Source organism: Nerophis lumbriciformis, linkage group LG20 (genome assembly GCF_033978685.3).
Source record: "Nerophis lumbriciformis linkage group LG20, RoL_Nlum_v2.1, whole genome shotgun sequence".
NCBI lineage: Eukaryota > Metazoa > Chordata > Actinopteri > Syngnathiformes > Syngnathidae > Nerophis > Nerophis lumbriciformis.
In genome coordinates this window covers 22,084,121-22,105,276 of record NC_084567.2, presented here as the reverse complement: position 1 = coordinate 22,105,276, position 21,156 = coordinate 22,084,121, and the positions used below count along the sequence as shown (strand labels likewise).

Here is a 21,156-nt window from a genome sequence, read left to right as displayed (position 1 = left end):
TTTAAAAAAAATAAAATAAAATTAAAAAGATCACGTTAATTGCTTTTAAATTCCATCCATCCATCCATCAATTTTCTACCACTTATTCCCTTCGGGGGCGCTGGAGTCTATCTCAGCTACAATCAGGCGGAAGGCGGGGTACACCCTGGACAAGTCGCCACCTCATCGCAGGGCCAACACAGATAGACAGACAACATTCACAGTCACATTCACACACCAGGACCAATTTAGCCAATCAACCTATCCCCAGGTGCATGTCTTTGGAGGTGGGAGGAAGCCGGAGTACCCGGAGGGAACCCACGCAGTCACGGGGAGGACATGCAAACTCCACACAGAAAGATCCCGAGCCCGGGATTGAACTCAGGACTACTCAGGACCTTCGTATTGGGAGGCAGATGCACTAACCCCTCTTTCACCGTGCTGCCCACGCAGCACTGCGGCAGCACTAATTTAAATTAAAGAGGTTAATTTAAATTGCTTTTAAATTAGAAATGCAATTGTATTAGAATGTAAAAAAAAAAGGTGATTTTGTTTTATTTGCTCAAAATTTGGTAACAGTTTTATCTTAAGTCCCATCAAAGTGTATTTTAAAGGTAAATTTGCCAGCGAGCACAACATCTTTGTACTGACATATGCATTGAACTGATCACTGACAGTATAACAACTCATGCCACCTTTCAGTAAACCATTCGCAGTTAGGGTAAAGAAGCATGTACGCTCAAAATAAAGTGTGAGACCGATCTGCATATATACATGATTAATGTGATAATCTTCTGTGATTAATCTCATGAGTTAACTTGTTATTTTTGACAGCCCTAGTTTAAATACATGTTAGGCATGTTAAAGTAAAACAGCAACAGCTCCATTAGAAAGGAGACACTTGAAATATATAACTAACTAATGCATTTAAAAATAGGAAATAACGGCCACAAACTGTCACAGGGTTTCTACAGGTATCAGCAAATCTAATTTAATGCTTTTAAATGCCAATTTAAAACAATTTAATGCCATGTTCGACCACATATGGTTATTGTATATAGTCAAAAAATGTCTGTATACATACATAATTGTAAGCATTTCACCATAATAATGTTGAATAGTTGAAAAGTTTACATTAACTGTTATTATCGAGTGAATTAGAATTGGCTTGCGAGACTGTTTCATCTAAGATTTTTTATTTACTTATCTATTTTTCTGTAGTAGCATCCGGTCTTTTGACTTTGTGTACTGGCCGTAGACAATAGCGATTAAAAGGTTCCGTCTGTCAATCATCACACTGTATCTTCAATCAAAATTATTAAAGGGGAACTGCACTTAAGCCCTCTAAATAAACATCCAATCCTGAAATGAAAAATGTAATATACCCAGAAGACATTTTTTAAATTGTATCTCTTTAAAACATGTTGTAAAAATGCAAATGCTCTGAAAATATGCCTTATAATAGCCACAAACTGGTGGTTTTATGGACTAATAAATGAACATCATCCTAGGAATGCAAATTATGCATATGTTTAGAGATAGATGATTGATTTAAACATTTTGTAAACATACATGTCATGGAATGATATTTGGAAAAATGTCAATAAGCCCTTTAAATACATTAAAAATAAACAGAGTCAATTTAACATCTTTAATAGATTGTATTTTACACCCTCACAGTTGTTTAAAATGGGTACATTAGATAGGAAGTTAAGTATAAAGTGTTAGGCAGCTGAAGAAACTATTATTAATTTACTGTGGGAATGTCGAATACGAGTTGTAATCTGTTGTGAGAATTGTCTTGTTTGTCCATCCTAGGCAAACAAGACATGAGGTCACATGAAGTGCTTGAGTCATGAGAGTTGCCAATTAGCCAAATTAGCTCATGTGTGTTGAACTGCAGACTGAAATAAAGGAGTTGCGTAAGAAACAAGCTCTGCTTCCTCATTAACATGACATGGTGTCAGAGTTAAGGGGGAACTGCACTTTTTTTTGGAATTTTGCCTATCGTTCACAATCATTATGAGAAGAGAACATGTCCTTTTTTTTTTTTTTTTACGATTTTAAAGATGATTAAAAAAATGCTTAAAAGATGCGGCTAATGGGAGTCATCGTTGCAGCCTTCAAAACCCTCTAAAACAAATTCAAAACCCTCCAACGTTTTATATACACACTGCAAGTCTATATATAATGTAATAACAGACGCGTTCATAACAATATGTAATATGTTCAATATTTACCGTATTTTTATCATTTTAATCCTGATTTCTTTCGTGCATTGATCTCTGTTCCCATAGCAGCGCACGTCTGACTTCTGGCAACATATATTTCCCTACTTCCGGAATCAAACACGAGTGTGTTGTAATCATGGCAGGCTTGGTAATAAGACAACAAAGACAACTAGTTTGGGACAAATGAGGATTAAAAAATTATACGTTTAAAGCTTAATACACTGGTGCTTAAAGAAGCCAGCACGAAAGAAGAGTGAGCAGACGGGAGCCGGGAGAGTGAGGTGAAAGTGATTTTGACGCTATAAATATGGAACTTGGAGCCAAGCTATTTTGACATAAATAGTGTGCTTACCCAAAATCAACAGGAAACGTCCCCGGCCAGCTGGATCAGACGAACAACTGTCCATCAAGTGAGTCACTTTAATATCGATCATGATACTTGCAGCACACCATACGTTTTAGCACAACTACAGTACATGTGCTGTCTGGCTAGCTCAGCTGTGTACAAACAAAACATGAAATGTGGGCTAACACTTTTCAGATACTGTAATATGAGTGTCCATGTTTATCAGTCAGCACAAATTGGTGTCATATTGCAGTGTTTTGCATTACAAACTCAAACGTGTTTCATGCTGACATAGAAACTAGCTTGTCTCTTGCCGTAGTTAGTTTTTACGGCTAATACCGAAGCATGCTGATGTGTTACTATGCTAGAAAAAGAGTTCTTCAGTGTTCGCTGTTACAATAACAATGTCGCTAAAGCTTGGTTTTTTTTCGGGTTACGGAACGTAAATGTATTGTAGACCTTTTTTCAATGCTTTTTAATGCATGCCGATTTTTTATGTTAGAAAGCGAAAAAGGCTACAACATTTTGTCTCTCATAAGTATTGTGAACGATAGGCAAAATTCCAAAAAAAGTGCAGTTCCCCTTTAAGGACTACGGTGACGAAAGAATGACAAAGTTTTGGCCCCCAGAGATGTTTGAGTTTGCCATCCAGCACAGTGTCCGCTGTGAAGGCAGCGCTTTTCTCGCTTTCAAACCTTAAAAGGCCTCTTGTATCCAGTTTGAAAACCAGAACCAAAGAAAAGAAACACACAGACAGACATAGCAATTTATCTTTGACCGCAACGTCATTAAGTTCATTTTCATTCATCGTTTTTCTATGTTGATGACACAATATTGTACTGATTTGGTTTGAACCCTGCTAAAGCTGTAGAATCTTTGCAGAAAGCTAAAAATAGTCCTCAATGCTGAAAATAAAAAAAACATATGTTGTTTTCAAACACTAAGAAGGTTCCTCAAACTATTCCCTTAGTTCCCCTCTTGAAGGAAATGTCATAGAGGTGTTTCACACGTACAAATACCTTGGTATTTTGCTGCATGACTCCCTGACTTTCAAACTCCATTAGACATTCAAATTGGGCTTTTTCTTTCCAAGTACAGGTAAAAGCCAGTAAATTAGAATATTTTGAAAAACTTGATTTATTTCAGTAATTGCATTCAAAAGGTGTAACTTGTACATTATATTTATTCATTGCACACAGACTGATGCATTCAAATGTTTATTTCATTTAATTTTGATGATTTGAAGTGGCAACAAATGAAAATCCAAAATTCCGTGTGTCACAAATTTAGAATATTACTTAAGGCTATTACAAAAAAGGGATTTTTAGAAATGTTGGCCAACTGAAAAGTATGAAAATGAAAAATATGAGCATGTACAATACTCAATACTTGGTTGGAGCTCCTTTTGCCTCAACTACTGCGTTAATGCGGCGTGGCATGGAGTCGATGAGTTTTACCATGGTCCGTAAACCAGGCACGGGTAGATTTTGCGCTGTGTGCAGGCGCAAAATCTACCCGTGCCTGGTTTACGGACCATGGTATTTCTGTTCTAAATTGGCCCGCCAACTCCCCTGAACTTAGCCCCATAGAAAATCTGTGGGGTATTGTGAAAAGGAAGATGCAGAATGCCAGACCCAAAAACGCAGAAGAGTTGATGGCCACTATCAGAGCAACCTGGGCTCTCATAACACCTGAGCAGTGCCAGAAACTCATCGACTCCATGCCACGCCGCATTAACGCAGTAATTGAGGCAAAAGGAGCTCCAACCAAGTATTGAGTATTGTACATGCTCATATTTTTCATTTTCATACTTTTCAGTTGGCCAACATTTCTAAAAATCCCTTTTTTGTATTAGCCTTAAGTAATATTCTAATTTTGTGACACACGGAATTTTGGATTTTCATTTGTTGCCACTTCAAATCATCAAAATTAAATGAAATAAACATTTGAATGCATCAGTCTGTGTGCAATGAATAAATATAATGTACAAGTTACACCTTTTGAATGCAATTACTGAAATAAATCAAGTTTTTCAAAATATTCTAATTTACTGGCTTTTACCTGTATATATTTTTTTCTTTTGAGGCAAAAATGTATCTTGTCACTGCAACATTTTTATCTATTTTAGACTATGAAGACCTGTTCTACATGAATGCCTCTGCTCAATGTCTACATAGGCTTGACACTGTATATCATGCTTCTCTAAGGTTCATTACTAACTGTAGGGCCTTGACCAATCATTGTGAGCTGTATTTTCGAGTGGGATGGCCTTCTTTGTCGTCCAGGAGGCTGGGTCATTGGTATACTTTTATTTATAAGGCAATGCTTGGTCAACTGCCCTCCTACATTTGTAACTTCATCACATGGAGGAGTGTTGACTCTTATTGTTTGCGTTCAAATGATCATTTGTTGCTCACTGTTCCATTTGCCCGCGCATAAGTGGGAAAAAGGGCTTTTGTTTACTCTGCTCTTTTTACATGGAACATGTCAAAAAGACTGGAAATTAACTGAACTTATTTCACTAAATGCTTTTAAATCCAGATTGAGGGCACTTGAGATGACGTTTTTAAATTGTAACTGTTTTTCTTAATCTGTATAACAGACCTATTCAACTGGCGGCCCGCGGGCTACATCCGGCCTGCCAAAGCTTTTCATTTGGCCCGCCGAACATCACCCAAATAGGCTTGATGAATTCAAACTAGACTTGATCATGTATGCAGTACTCCCGCCACCCCGCTGGGGGCAACAACAAAGCATAAGTGTCACAGTGAAGCAGTAGTGGGGTGAGTAGAAAAAGAATACTCATTCAAACCCTGGAAAAAAAATCTAAATAAATTGCAAAAATCTGACTTTTGACAAAGACTGGACAACAAAGTATGAATGCTCTGCCCTGAGCAAGTGCTCAAGTCATTGTTTTCTGGCGGACATTTTAAGTGACGGACACGTTGATCCAGAAAAGCAGCAACAATGGTAGAAATCCCAGCTTGTAAGCTTCATCATGAAACTTGGTCAAACATTTGTAAGTAGGTATAATTAATGCATTAAGATATTTCGTTTGTTTTGTATTGAAATTGCTGACTCTGTGATGTATTTTGTATTTGTTGTGTTATTTGTCTGAGAGTAAATATCAAACCTCGTTCAACACCAGTGGTGTGCCGTCAGGGCCAGCAAGGCCTTCTCTGCTCGCCGAAAATAACCAGAAATCATGACCATAATTAAAGATAAAAATATTTTTTTATTTACTTTCCCTAAATATCTAAAATTATTCATATTCTCTTCATGTCATATTATGCTCCTTCCAGCGCTGTTGTTTTTAGGTTATAGAGTTTTTATCCAATCAGAATTCAGCTAGCTTATGTTGCCATGCTGTACGAAATCTGCCCGGGCCTTTAGAATCAACAATGCCGGCGTTTGTGCACTGTAAGTGAACGGGCACAAACATTTGACAGATACGGTAGTTGCGATAGCCAATCAAATCACAAGTTGTTGTCAGTAAGGCCTTCTAGATGGCCCAAGGCAGATATATATTGTGATGTTATGAGCTAGGTAACAGAAGAACTCCATTACCCAGCATGCCACAGTACTGAAGAGCATGTGCAGTAGCCCCGTTTAGGTTGAATGTAGCCGCTGGATGTTTTTGATGAGCACGCTGTGGAGTAAACTTTAAGATCTCAGCCAACACGCCTCGTCTGCATGTTTTATGATTAGACAAGACAACACATATATTTGCAAAGCTATTTTCAAGAAGGATATTTAAAGAAGAACTACATCTTGTCAGACGATGTCGGCCAACCCCGGAAGCTCGAATGGGTTCTACTAATTGTGAGTTCAGGTATTTTTAACGTGTTTCTGTATAGTATTTCTCCAGCAATGGTCATGTGGGGACATAAATTATGGTATTTTGAAAGGTAATCATTGAAGTCGGCTGCACTGAAGGCCTTGGTGGAAACGCACGGCCCACCACTGTTTAATACATGTAGTAGACTAGTAGAGGGTGACAACGCTAATAGTGATAAGTCACATCCAATGTTTGGTGTGTGAATGTTGTGTAAACATTTGTAGTTTGTGTAAATATATTAACACTAAACCTTCTACTTTATTTGTGTAAAATACACACTGGACGTTAAACATTTATGTTTATATATATATATATTTTATATATTTATTTTATATTTTCAGTCTTACAAATACGGAAGGAAAATAATTCAAAAGAAGGAACATCAATCTTCAACAAAACCTGGAGCTTCTTTTTCTTCATACTGTTAACTGCTACACAATGGAAACGAGTAGATAGGGCAGAATAATTAATTTATGGACAATGCATTGAGAAAGCTGATGTGTTTACTTTGCAATTAAGTAAACACAGTCTCAAACAAATATAACCTACAGAGGCATTTTCTGACGAAACATCCACATTTCAATCCCCTGAGCCCAAGGGCTCTTGAAACTGTGGCTCTATTCATTATGTAGTTGAATAGCCCTGGTGAATGACATGAATTTTTATGTAACTGTATCTTTTGCTGTCTCTTGGCCAAGACTCCCTTGAAAAAGTTAAGTTAAAGTTAAAGTACCACTGATAGTTACACACACAATAGGTGTGGTGAAATTACCCTCTGCATTTGACCCATTCAAAATTGTTTTAAAATAAGGATACAATGGAAACATCAATATTACCTTAATTACATACTTGTCAGCACTTAGAAGAATATAATCTCCAGGACTGTGCACCATCGACTCCACCTCACTTTTCTGTAGTATCACCTGAGTGAACAGTAATAATAAAAAATGTATGTTAATAGTTTTTCTATTTTTTTCAGACAACTCAACCATATGAAATAAAAAGCAAAACATATCATTAAGTGCAGGGCAGGGTTTGCATGCGGCTCTTCAACCTTTTTGTTGTGGCGCCTTCCTGAGCATTTTTTAAAAGACTATAATTTCAGTCTGTCTGTGAGGCCTTGAATGTATAAAGGCTGAGTCCTGACTGTTGATTGGAATGGTGGGAGAATGGCAAGGAAATAGATTTATAGCTGGTGTGTGTTTGCATTGAGAGTTGAGACGTTGGCTTCTTGAGTGTGCGCCCCCCAAGGTGACGTAGCTATCAATATATCCCAAAATAGAAAAACCTCAGAAGAAAATACAGCTTAATTCTGCATGGACAGATATTTTTGGCTCCACTGCTAATGACACAGTGATTGATATGAAGCGAGAAAATTAGGAAATGACAATAAAGAGGGGGCAATGAATTATTTTATAGTGAAAATGTTGAACCCTGGTTTGGGAGATAAATAAATGTATACTGTACAAACAGGATGAACAGTGAACCATTAATTATGAATATTTTGGAATATGAAAAAAATGTTTGACAGGATTAAACATATATGTAACAAAACAAAAACATGAAAACTGGAAATAGTAAACAGACCTTGGTAACCCATTCAGTGTGTCCAGTCAGAGTGTTGAGACAGGCACCGGCTGCCAAAGCCCAGACCTTCACAGTAAAGTCTGCAGAACCGCTGACCAGCATGTCCAGCTCATCATTGTAATCCACGCTGAAAACTGAGCACACATACAGTTACCCAAATTAGGCACCAACACATCCAATAATTTTCTGTCCGTAAAAATCACTGTAAAAGTAGCTTTGTGTATCTTCCCAGGCACTCAGTGAATCACCATCTTTATGGGGTGGAGGTTTAGGACTCCCAAAACTGAACTTTGGTGACATCATGAATGGTATCTGTCCATCACGAACACCAAGTTCTCGTATAAAGACGTCTTTTATCTATAGATAGACACTGTAGATCCTGCCATAATTTTAATTTGTGCTATTGTTAATTACTACTATCAACATTTCTGGAAAAATATGAATACATTTAGTGTTATTTCTATTTGAATACACACTAAATATGGCGACAACGATGCCAAGTTAGTTTTGATCAATTCTGCTACGTCTTCCTTTTCTCTAATGTACAGTCACACTCACATTGACACACTACGGAAAATTTAGTTTTGCCAATACGCCTATACCCAGGTGTATGTCTTTTGAGGTGGGAGGAAGCCGGAGTACCCGGAGATAACTCACACAGTCACGGGGAGAACATGCAAATTCCACACAGAAAGACCCCCGAGCTTGGGAATGGAACCCAGCAGCTTCTCATTGTGAAGCATGAGCACTAACCACTGCACCACCGTGCTTTTGAACTGATATCAGCAGTTTTCTCCAAAAAGAAATTATTTTATTGACCACAAAACATGTGTTTCTAATATTTTCAACATTAAGCATGGTATAAATTAATATTACACAATAAGCTTGAGGGAATATGATACAACCTTGAAAACTAAATATTGGTCACTAACGAAACGTGTGCAGTCACTACCGAAACACTGGGTGTTTAGAAAATAATAAATTGTATTGAATTATCAATTAACATTTTATGATACTGATTGGTTTAATGTATATTTAATTTCATAAATCAATTAATATGAAATCAATTTGATGAGTGTTGTGCATTTTAGAAAGAAAGCTTGCATATCGATTTTGAAGAATATATTGAAGTAAGACTTTTTTTAATATACTCTACACAAGGTAAGTAAGCATAACAATAACAAGTTAGCACATTTTTTCAATTCATAATTGAATGCTATGTTTTGATAGTGACACATTTGGGGAGAGAAAAACATCCCCAAATATTCTGAAAATACAAAATAATAGTTTTTCTAGAAATGTGCACTTCAGATATTGTACAATATATAGGGAAAACGTTTTAGGAATAAAAATTACAACATTTTTCAATATTTACAACCTCACTTTGAACCAATTCGGTAGAATGGCCCATATTTGGTGGTATAGTTCTAAACCACAGGTGTCAAACTCAAGGCCCACTCAAGGCAAATCTGGCCCACCACGTCATTTTATGTGGCCCATGAAAGCCTGGAAGTAATATACTTCAGTAAAGTACTTTATCTTTTTTTACTAAATGCATTTATTCTTTCCACTGTGACATAAACATACATGTACTGCATGCAAATGCATACATTTATATATAATATTATATAACAATGTAACAAATATTATATTACAATAAATTAAATGTTTTTCTTTAAATGAAAATAAATACTCAACTCTGATGAATCTGTAATAACAATGTTCCATCCATCCATCCATTTTCTACCGCTTATTCCCTTCCGGGTCGCGCTGGAGTCTATCTCAGCTACAATCGGGCGGAAGGCGGGGTACCCCCTGGACAAGTCGCCACCTCATCACAGGGCCAACACAGATAGACAGACAACATTCACACTCACATTCACACACTAGGGCCAATTTAGTGTTGCCAATCAACCTATCCCCAGATGCATGTCTTTGGAGGTGGGAGGAAGCCGTAGTACCCGGAGGGAACCCACGCAGTCACGGGGAGAACATGCAAACTCCACACAGAAAGATCCCGAGCCTGGGATTGAACTCAGGACTAATATTGTAATGGTAGTTGCATTTGTATGAATTTAGGTTGTCACTGGTTTTTTTTTACCAACCCTGCCTTTTATTGGTCGTCTTCAAAGAAATAAACTTTCTGATACAATGTCTTAAATTTTGATTTGCCGAAAGTTTGATCAATCTCAAAAACTGCCTCAGTTTGCACTCGGACAACTTTACCGCGAGGGGCTGTCAAAAGAATGACTTCATGGTAAACACTAAGGTGAGTGTAAAGTCAACCTTTTTAACTTAATCGTGTCCCATGTCTCCAGTAAATGAGTTGTTTTCGTCTTTGTGAGTCCATGGAAACTTCGCTCTCATCTATGGCGTCACATTAGTGCCAAAAATCCGAGCGCATAAAAACTGTTGTCGCGCGCTGATTCTCCACTTCGTGCGCGCGCGACACCCTTTTGCGCGCGCGTGGTGCCTTTTTGCGCGCGCTCGGTGCCTTTCTGCGCGCGCGCCGTCTCGGTCTGTGCGATCTCTGTGTACTCCTGGCATCTCTCCTCGCGCTGTCATGTTTCTTTTTGGCACTTTGGGGGCGGGTATGCTTAGATGGCCCCTCCTTTCTGATTGGCTCTGAGCATTTTTCATATGACCAATGATTCTCCAGCGTAGCAGCGTTGTAGCCATCTTACCTCGGACAGCTAGCCTCAATCATTACATTGATGTCAATGGTACATGTACTAATCAAATTACCATAACTTGCTAAATTTTCGACCAATTTACAAACGGTTTGCCTTGTTACAAATCTTATTACATGTAGATATGACATAGGATGCTGTACCTGTTGAAATTACCTCTTTCACTTTAAAAAAAAAAATGACTTAATTGTGCAACATAGTTGGGTAGGGTCAGTGTTAGTCAGTTCTCTGATTATTCTAAACTGTTTCAGAGTACATTATTGAAAAGGCTATTTTTAACATTTTAAAAACAAAATTCAAAGATTATCTCATTAATTTTATGGCTGAATCAAAAGAAATTCCATAAATTAGAAAACAAATGTTCAAGAAGAAGTGAAAATATAAAATAATGTTATGGTTGGATGTTATTGCTGGTGGAGCAGTTCTGGCTGAAAGATGTGATTATGGTGTTTGTTGTCTTATTATTTATTTGGGTCACATTTTGTATAACCCTGTATTGTGTTTATGTGGTATGAAATAACCTTCATCAGCGCACGACATGTTTTTATCCACTTCTTCCTCCGTAAATCTTGATACATATTAACGATGACCCGCCCTGCTATACTTCTGATTGGCTCTGAGCTTTTTTCGCTTGACCAATCAGAAAGAAGAGGCCGTCTAAGCATACCCGCCCCCAAAATGCCAAAACGAAACATGATAGCGCACAGACCGAGACGGCGCGCGCGCAGAAAGGCACCGCGCGCGCGCAAAAAGGGTGTCGCGCGCGCGCACGAAGTGGAGAATCAGCGCGCGATAACAGTTTTTATGCGCTCGGATTTTTGGCACTAATGTGACGCCATACTTATCTCCCGCTGGATCGACATCGTTCGAGGACGGAGACAGGCTAGCTGTTAGCTTTAAGCAAACCAGCAACCGACCAGACTCCTCCACCTCAAAAACATACTTTGCAGGTCAACAAACGAGGAAAATGTGTGCCTTTTGAAGTGTTAATGTGCGAGTAGTGTTCAAAAGGAGTCTCTTGGAGAAGTGGCTGACAAGTTAGCAAGTGTCGCTCGCATCGCTGACAGTGACGTCATCACTGTCTTTGTTTACTGAAGCAGAGATGCTGACTGTGCATTATGATAAACGCGCATGTCGCCAGTCTCTGCTTTTTATCGATAGACTTCCATCCATCCATTTACTACCGCTTGTCCCTTTTTATCAGATTACATTTTTTATTATCTATAGCAGGGGTGTCGAAAGTGTGGCCCAGAGGCCATTTGCGGCCCGCAGCTAATGTTTTAAAGGCCCACAGCACATTCTAAAAATACTATTAAAATAAACAAAAACATAACAAAAGTGCAATAAAAAAGCTTATAGGTGAAATGTAATTTAGAAAAAGTTGCAATGTTGACTAATAAAAATAACCCTGAACTGCCATTGCTCAAAACATAATATTGAATCAAAATCAATGTTTTTATGAATTATTGACCTATCCAAGGCTCCGATTACTTCACATCAAATATTCCACCTTGAAAAATATTATTTGTGGAAGATTTTGCATATTTTGTGTGTTGGCCATAAAAAAACAGTTTTCTTTGACAAAAAGGGCAGAAAACAAACAAACCAAAAAACAACTTAGAATTGACGGATAGATCTGAAGTTGATGTAGACTCTAGAGATTTAAGTATTAAATAAATAATGTATGTATGCCCTGGCACACGATTATCATAATTTCATGACCGAAGCAAAAAACATTTTACTCTTTTATACTGAAAAAAATACACCTACAACTTATTAAATAAAAATATAGAAAAAAGTACCGGCAGCTGTAAAGTTTAGATCAATGAAGGAAAGAAGAAAGTGAATGAATGTTTATAACTGAATACATTTACGTATGCATAAAAAATGGTTTTCTTTTGTATACGGTAATTTTTTTTAAATGAATTAAGTAACGTTTATGACAACTTTTTTCCAAAACACAATATAGAATGTGAGAAATAACAAGATAATGCATACATTTATCATTTGTTTTCAAAACGGTTACAAAAATGTGGGACCCCAAAAATGTACTGTGGGACCCCATTTTTATGACTTGATGGGGTCCCTGGAACCCCATTTTGAAAATTCTAAGTGACAACACTGGGTTGTAAAGTAGTTATAATCTGTTGTAATAATGAACTATTAGTTTCCGGTTTCCTACTAAACCATCTATCCATTTTCTACCGCGAGCGGGCTGAAGCCTATTACAGCTACACTCAGACGGAAGGCAGGGTACACCCTGGACATGTCGCCACTTCATCGCAGGCCAACACAGTTGTAACACATATAATTTACATTGCAGCCTTCTTTTATTTAAGTAAACAACAAATATCTGATTGACTTATAATTTCAGAGCAAGTTATCCATTAAATTGTACTTTGTAAAATTGACAATATATTTTACGGGAAAAAACTGCTCAGTCGCCAGAATTTTACCGTTAAAAAAAAAACATGGTACTGTTCTTCCATTTACAGTAATACACCATCAAAATAACAAGCGTAGATTTTACGTTAAAAAAAACTGGCCACTCCTTTGTCAGAATTTTGCCGTAAAAAACAGTGGTACCATTTTGCCATTTACAGTAATTATTGATAAATGATAAAACTGACGACTCAGCTGCCAGCGTAAAGATTTTTTTTTTTTTTTTTACAGAGTATATAAAAATATATAATGATCAAATGCATATGCAATTGTATCATAATGTCATGAGGCGAATTCTTACACATTTATATTAATTTATTACTCACTGTTGCGAGCGGCCCTCGAAGGACAGCCATAACTGCAATGTGGCCCTCAGTGAAAATGAGTTTGACGCCCCTGGTCTTAACGCTTAATTAATGCTGCTGTACATGTTAAACGCTGTGTTTGGCCGCAGCCAATTGGCACATTTTCACTTTAGCCCTTTGAGGCAAAATGTTTGGGTACCCTTGGTCTAGAATGGGTGTCAAACTCTGGCCCATTTCATTTGGCCCTTGAGGCAATATCAAATTAACATTAGAGCTGGCCCATGGGTATTATACAGCGGCGGTGCATTCACCGCTAATACTCATACTTGCCAACCCTCCTGATTTTCCCGGGAGACTCCCGAATTTCAGTGCCCCTCCCGAAAATCTCCCGGGGCAAATCATTCTCCCGATTTCCACCCGGACAACATTATTGGGGGCGTGTCTTAAAGGCACTGCCTTCAACGTCCTCTACAACATGTCGTCATGTCCGCTTTTCCTCCATACAATCCACGTGCCGGCCCAGTCACTTACTATATGCAGCTTTTACACATACACAAGTGAATGCAAGGCATACTTGATCAACAGCCATAAAGGTCACACTGAGGGTGGCCGTATAAACAACATTAACACTTTTACAAATATGCGCTACACTGTGAACCCACACCAAACAAGAATGACAAACACATTTCTGGAGAACATCCGCACCGTAACACAACAGAACAAATACCCAGAACCCCTTGCAGCACTAACTCTTCCGGGACGCTACAATATATACCCCCGCTACCACCAAACCCCGCCCCCGCCCACCAAGTTAATGTTGATATTTACCTCAGAAGGCTGCAAAAAGAAAAGAGGCATTCCATTTTTTATTTAAATTTTATTTAATAAAATGGATGGATGGATAGATACCATTGATGTTTTTTCGTTTGTTTATTGAAAGTTGATTTTGCACTATTAAGTTATATAAGCGTTGCTTGTTCCCTATTCAGTGTTAAAGCAAATCAGTGTAGCAAACTGAGCAATAATTAACGTCTTATTCATGCACTTTCTCTTGCTACTTTAAGGCTTGAATGTTTGATTCATTCATTATTGTTATTTTATTTTCAAATGTATTATTAGCCTGTGGAAAAAGTTTATTTTGATATTTACCTCAGAAGGCTGCAAATAGAAAAGAGGCATTAAATTTTTATAACATTTTTATTTGATATGCCATTGGTATTTTTTAATTATTATTGTTATTATTTGAAACTCGATTTTGCATGTCACTATAAAGTTATATAAGCCTTGCTTGTTCAATATTCAATGCAAAACTTGTTTGGGTCCCTATTAAAAGGTTAATTTGTTCAACCTTGGCCCGCGGACTTTGTTCAGTTTTACATTTTGGCCCACTCTGTATTTGAGTTTGACACCCCTGGTCTAGAACATCTTTCTAACATTAGATGACCTATCCTATTGTAACAAGTCAGATGCATGTGCTGATGATATTAAAGGAAACACACGGCAGACGAGCATATGGTTTCACCAGATGGAGCAGATGGGAAATTAAGCTTTCCTTTTCCTACACTATGACTGCAACAAAATCCCCTGCTTAAAACCATCCATCCATTTCCCACCGCTTGTCCCTCTTAAAACAAAAAACAAAAATAGAACTACTAAGTGCACACAGCAGAGGAATACGTAGGCGTGCATTGCTACACTGAAAAAGGATGTCACTTTTGTTAACTTTTTTTCCACGTCATTATTTCACGCACAAGCCAGACTATTCTGAAGGCAGTTCTTCAAAAAAAAGAAAAGTGAAAAGTGAATTAAAATTACAAATTGTAAAACAAGTGCTGGAGAATACATCCATCCATCCATCCATCCATCCATCCATTTTCTGCCGCTTGTCCCTTACAATGTAAATCTAATTAATCTGTTCCAGACAGCCAAAAATATCAACACAAAACACATTTTGTAAAGAATAATGTCCCACTATCAGTATACCTATAGCAGGGTTTCCCCTGGATTACCACTATATAGTGGTGGTGGGGGCGTGGTTAGGGGCGTGATCTATAAGACATCATAATATATATCAGAACAATAATTTTGATTTGCAATCATGCATATCTTTAAAAAGGCTAAACAATTGTTTTATGTATATATAAAACAAGTATTAGTGTTATTAGTTATTAATAACACCATTAATAATATTAACATGTTTTTCTTATGTCATCAGAATTAGAATCACAATCAGCTTTAACTCAAGGAATTTGACTTGGTAGACTGTGCTCTTTCAAAGCAGTTTGAATTGTTGCTGCTTATTGTAAAAGATAACACAGGCTAACCTTTATTCTGCCTTCCCTGTTTGTTGCAATTTGCCAAATATGTACACTAAATTGGCCCTAGTGTGTGAATGTGAGTGTGAATGTTGTCTGTTTATCTGTGTTTGCCCTGTGGTGAGGTGGCAACTTGTCCAGGGTGTACACCGCCTTCTGCCCGAATGCAGCTGAGATAGGCTCTAGCACCCCCCACTACCCCAAAAGGGACAAGCGGTAGAAAATGGATGGATGGATGTAAACAGTCCTTCGAATTACTTAAAAAAAAAACTTTAGGTGTTTAGTTGATATTCTTCACAATGAAGTCATTGTAAAACTAACCACACTGAAGAAAGTATATTGTATATACACATGAAGTGCACATTAATGCAGAAATCACGTTTGATTAATAATATCATTTGGAATAAACTGAAAAAAGCAATACAATTATACAGCATGAAGGTTGAGCTGTAATGCCACTAGCTTAAAGGGAAACTGCACTTCTTTTGGAATTTTGTCCATCATTCACAATCATTACGAGAGACAAGAACACACGTCTTTTCTTTTTTTTACGATTTCAAAGATGATAAAAAACGCTTCGAAGATGCGGCTAATGAGAGTCACCGTTGTAGCCTTCAGAGCCCTCTAAAATAATTTCCTCTTCCTCCATTGTTTTGTATACACGCTGCAAGTCTACATATAATGTAAATAATGATAAATGGGTTGTACTTGTATAGTGCTTTTCTACCTTCAAGGTACTCAAAGCGCTTTGACACTACTTCCACATTTACCCATTCACACACACATTCACACACTGATGGAGGGAGCTGCCATGCAAGGCGCTAACCAGCAGCCATCAGGAGCAAGGGTGAAGTGTCTTGCTAAGGACACAACGGACATGACGAGGTTGGTACTAGGTGGGGATTGAACCAGGGACCCTCGGGTTGCGCACGGCCACTCTCCCACTGCGCCACGCCGTGTAGTAACAGACAATTTCATAGCAATATGTAAGGGTGTAACGGTACACAAAAATTTCGGTTCGGTACATAGCTCGGTTTAGAGGTCACGGTTCGGTTCATTTTCGGTACAGTTAGAAAACAACAAAATATACATTTTTTGGATATTTATTCACCAAATTTGTAAACAATGGCTTTATCCTTTTAAAATTGGGAACACTATAATAATTCTGCCCAAAAATAGAAATAGCTCTGTGTGTGATGGATGTGAGCCACCAATAGGCTGATCAGTGCAACAGCAGGCAGTCATGAAAGCTATGGATAATAATAACATACATATACACACAGGGTCCATTGCCAGGGTTAATGTGGTCAACATATATAAAATACAAATTAAATAAGATAAGGCTCAGAATGGTTTCTTAACAAAACCCTTCTAGATATAAAGTGCTTTTTTTATTGATTGATTGATTGAGACTTTTATTAGTAGATTGCACAGTACAGTACATATTCCATACAATTGACCACTAAATGGTAACACCCGAATAAGTTTTTCAACTTGTTTAAGTCAGGGTCCACGTTAATCAACATTAAACTGCCTCTAGTTGTTGCTCAGATTAAATAAAATGACAAAACTTTTATTCTACATATAAAAAATGCAACATAAACAGATTCAAGTCAACTCAGCCTCAGATTAACTTTTCTTTCCCCCCCCCAGCCTTTAACCCTGGTGACTTTCACTCAATCTTCATGTTTTTTGCCAGAAAAATCAGTTTATCCACATTGTCTGCAGAAAGAGCAGACCTGCTTGCAGTTACAATGTCTCCTGGCCAATTTGGCAGTAAAAGGGCTCATTGTTCTTCCACCATAGAAGTGGGTCAAAATCTAGTTTTTAATGCAATATGGTCTTAAATCTGCTGCTATAAAAACACCAACGGCATTTGTTATTGCTTTAGCCCTGTCTGACTCGCCGAGTAGAGGCTGCTTGAATGCGGTGTTTGCACGGCGCTCCTCTTTCTCTTCGTTGAAGCGATGTTCACTTAGGGGTGGTGACGCTTCAAATGGGTTAGCATGTTTGACGTGTTGTCAGAAGCATACCCTACCGCTGCTGAACAATGTCGGCAAACCTCCGTCCTCCATTGTTGTATCGCACTGCAAAGTCGAAGTGTTCTCAAACGGGAGATCTTAACGAGGCAAGAGGGCCTTCTAGCTCTGCCTTTTACATGTTGTCGTAGCCCGGTCGCTGCTAGCATGCCATGTGTTGTGCCTCGGTGTGCATTGTTTACACAACGTGCGGTACGCTACTTACTCGTTCGGTACACCTCCGAACCGAACCAAAACCCCTGTACCGAAACGGTTCAATACAAAAACACGTACTGTTACACCCTTAGCAATATGTAATATGTTCAATATTTACCGTATTTAGGTAATTTTAATATATGCCGGAACTAATTATTCTGCGCATTTATTTCTGTTTCCATAGCAGCACACGTACAACGAAGACAACTATTTTCTCGCCTATGTCTTGCTGTAGTTAGCTTCTACGGCTAATACCGTAGCACGCCGATGTGTTAGTACACAACAAAAATAGTTCCTCAGTGTTCGCTCTTACAATAACAATGTCGCTACAATTTGGTTATTATACAGGTTACGGAACATAAATTAAGTATTGTTGACGGTTTTTGAATGCATTTTAAAGTGATTTAGTGGAGAATTGTTTGCTTTCATTAGCTGCATTGCTGGCCACCAAGAACAAGCTGATTTTTACATGTTAAAAAGCGGAAAAAACAACAACTTTTGTCTTCTAGTCTTTCAAAATTCCCCTTTAATGCTAACGTACAATGGACTGGCTCATAGACAAGCATTGCAAATTAGCATGGCCAATCGCAGGGCACAGATTGACAATCATTCACACTCATATCTTTGGACAATTTGCAGTCTCCAATGAACCTAACATGCATATTTTTGGAATGTGGAAGGAAACTGGAGTGCCCGGAGAGAATGCACACTCCTCACAGTGATGTCCAAACGGAGGTTCGAAGACACACAGGGGGTAAAGTTAGACGTCAAAAAGGTAATTAGAGACAACAATCTTAACGTCATTGGTCTCAGCGGAACATTGCTAAAACCAGATGAATTTTTCCCGCTTAACGAGGCATCGCCTCCTAACTTAACCTAAGTAATAAATATAAATCCTTTGAGGGGCTTACTATGACGTCTGTCACACCGCTATCTCTCTATCTGGCTGTTATCTATCGTCCTCCTGGGCCCTTTTCAGACTTTATCAGTGAATTTTCAGAGTTTGTCACTGATCTAGTGACGCACGCAGATAATATAATTATTATAATGAAGGATTTTAATATCCATATAAATACCCCGTCAGACCCTTCGTGCGTGGCGCTCCAGGCTATAATTGATAACTGTGGTCTTACACAAATAATAAATGAACCCACGCATCGCAACGGTGATATGATAGACCAAGCCCTTGTCCAGGGTGTCATCATATCCAAAGTTATGGTAATACCGTACACTAAAGTAATGTCCAATCATTACCTTATAAAATTCGAAGTTCTGTCACAACTACGACTCTTGCTGGCCTACTTCCTTCGGTAATGGCGCCATTCCCAAATTATATGGGCTCAATCGATAACCTCACTAACAACTTTAACGATGCCCTACGCAACGCCATTGATAGTATAGCACCGCAAAAGCTAAAAAAAAGCCCCTAAAAGGCGTACCCCTTAGTTTACAGAACAAACCAGAGCTCTTTACTATCATGTAGAAAGCTGAAACGCAAATGGCGTGCAACTAAACTTGAGGCTTTCCATCAGGCATGGAGTGATAGTTTAATAACTTATAAACACACGCTTACCTTTGCTAAACTAAGTACTACTCCAATCTCAGCCGCCTTAATAAAACGATCCTAAATATTTGTTCATTACAGTAGCATCGCTAACCCAGCAAGGGACTCCTCCCAGTAGCTCCACCCACTCGTCTGATGACTTTATGAATTTTTTAATGAGAAAATTTTACTCATTAGAAAGGAGATTAAAGCTAACACGTCCCAGCTACAACTGGGTTCTATTAACGCAGATACGAATGTATATACGACGGATATTGCCCTCCAAAACAATCTTTCTCTTTTTGAAGAAATATTATTAGAAGAACTCCTGCGACTTGTAAATGGGACAAAACAAACAACATGTTTACTGACCAACTTCCTGGCAAACTTATCAAGGAGTTGTTTGTAATATTAGGACTATCAGTGCTAAATATCACAAACTTATCACTTTCCCCCTAGCATTAAAAAATGCGTTTTTTCATCCTCAGCTCAAAAGACCTAACCTCGATCCTGACCTCGATCCTGACCTCATGGTAAACTACCGGCCGGTCTCCCAGCTTCACTTTATCTCGAAAATACTCAAAAAAATGTTGCACAGCAGCTAAATGAACACTTAGCGTCTGACAATCTCTGTGAACCCTTTCAGTCCGATTTCAAGGCAAATCACTCTACAGAGACAGCCTTGGCAAAAATTACTAATGATCTCTTGCTAACTATGGATGCTGATGCGTCATCCATGTCTACTTGATCTTAGCGCTGCTTTTGATACCGTCGATCATAACATTTTATTAGAACGTATCAAACTAAGCCTTTTCCTGGTTTAACTCCTATCTTACTGACAGGATGCAGCGCGTCTCCCATAACTATGTGAACTCAAAGTATGTTAAGGTAACGTGCAGAATTCCACAGGGTTCGGTTTTTGGCCCTGCACTCTTCAACATCTTCATGCTGCTGCTAGGTGACATCATACGCAAATACGGTGTTCGTTTTCAGTGTTATGCTGATGACACCCGACTCTACATGTTCCTAAAGCTGACCAACACGCCAGATTGTAGTCACCTGGAGGCGTGTCTAAATGAAATTAAACATTGGATCATGGATGTCAAGCATCTTTTTGCAACTTAACGCTAAGAAAACGGAAATGCTGATTATCGGTCCTGCCAGACACCAGCACCTATTTAATAATATCACCTTAGCATTTGACAACAAAACAATTGCACAAAGCGACTCGGTAAAGAATCTCAGTATTATCTTCGACCCAACTCTCTCATTTAAGTCACACAATAAGAGTGTTACTAAATCAGCCTTCTTTCATCGCTAAAAATCGTCCCATTTTGTCCACCATCAATGCTGAGATCATTATTCATGCGTTCGTTGCGTGTTGTCTCGATTACTGTTATGTATTATTTTCGAGTCTCCCTCTGGCTAGCATTTAAAGATTACAGTTGGTACAAAGCTCTCGATTTACCGGTCGATCTACGTTCGCATCCTCACCTATGGTCATGAGCTTAGGGTCATGACCGAAAGGACAAGATCACGGGTACAAGCGGCCGAAATTAGTTTCCTCTGCCGGGTGGCGGGGCTCTCCCTTAGAGATAGGGTGAGAAGCTCTGTCATCCGAGGGGAGCTCAAAGTAAAGCCGCTGC

The 21,156-nt window shown here is 38.4% G+C and overlaps 1 protein-coding gene across 1 annotated transcript in view; it reads right to left on the bottom strand.

The window, feature by feature from the left end:
- Nucleotides 1-21,156, bottom strand: part of fbxw2 (F-box and WD repeat domain containing 2) — a 78,469-nt gene that overhangs the window by 1,950 nt on the left and 55,363 nt on the right. Inside the window, exons 5-6 of the mRNA XM_061980583.1 lie at nucleotides 7,982-8,115; nucleotides 7,231-7,317 (exon numbers count right to left, since the gene is read on the bottom strand). Coding sequence (XP_061836567.1) covers nucleotides 7,231-7,317; nucleotides 7,982-8,115 — 221 coding nt within the window. The remainder of the gene's footprint in view (nucleotides 1-7,230; nucleotides 7,318-7,981; nucleotides 8,116-21,156) is intronic.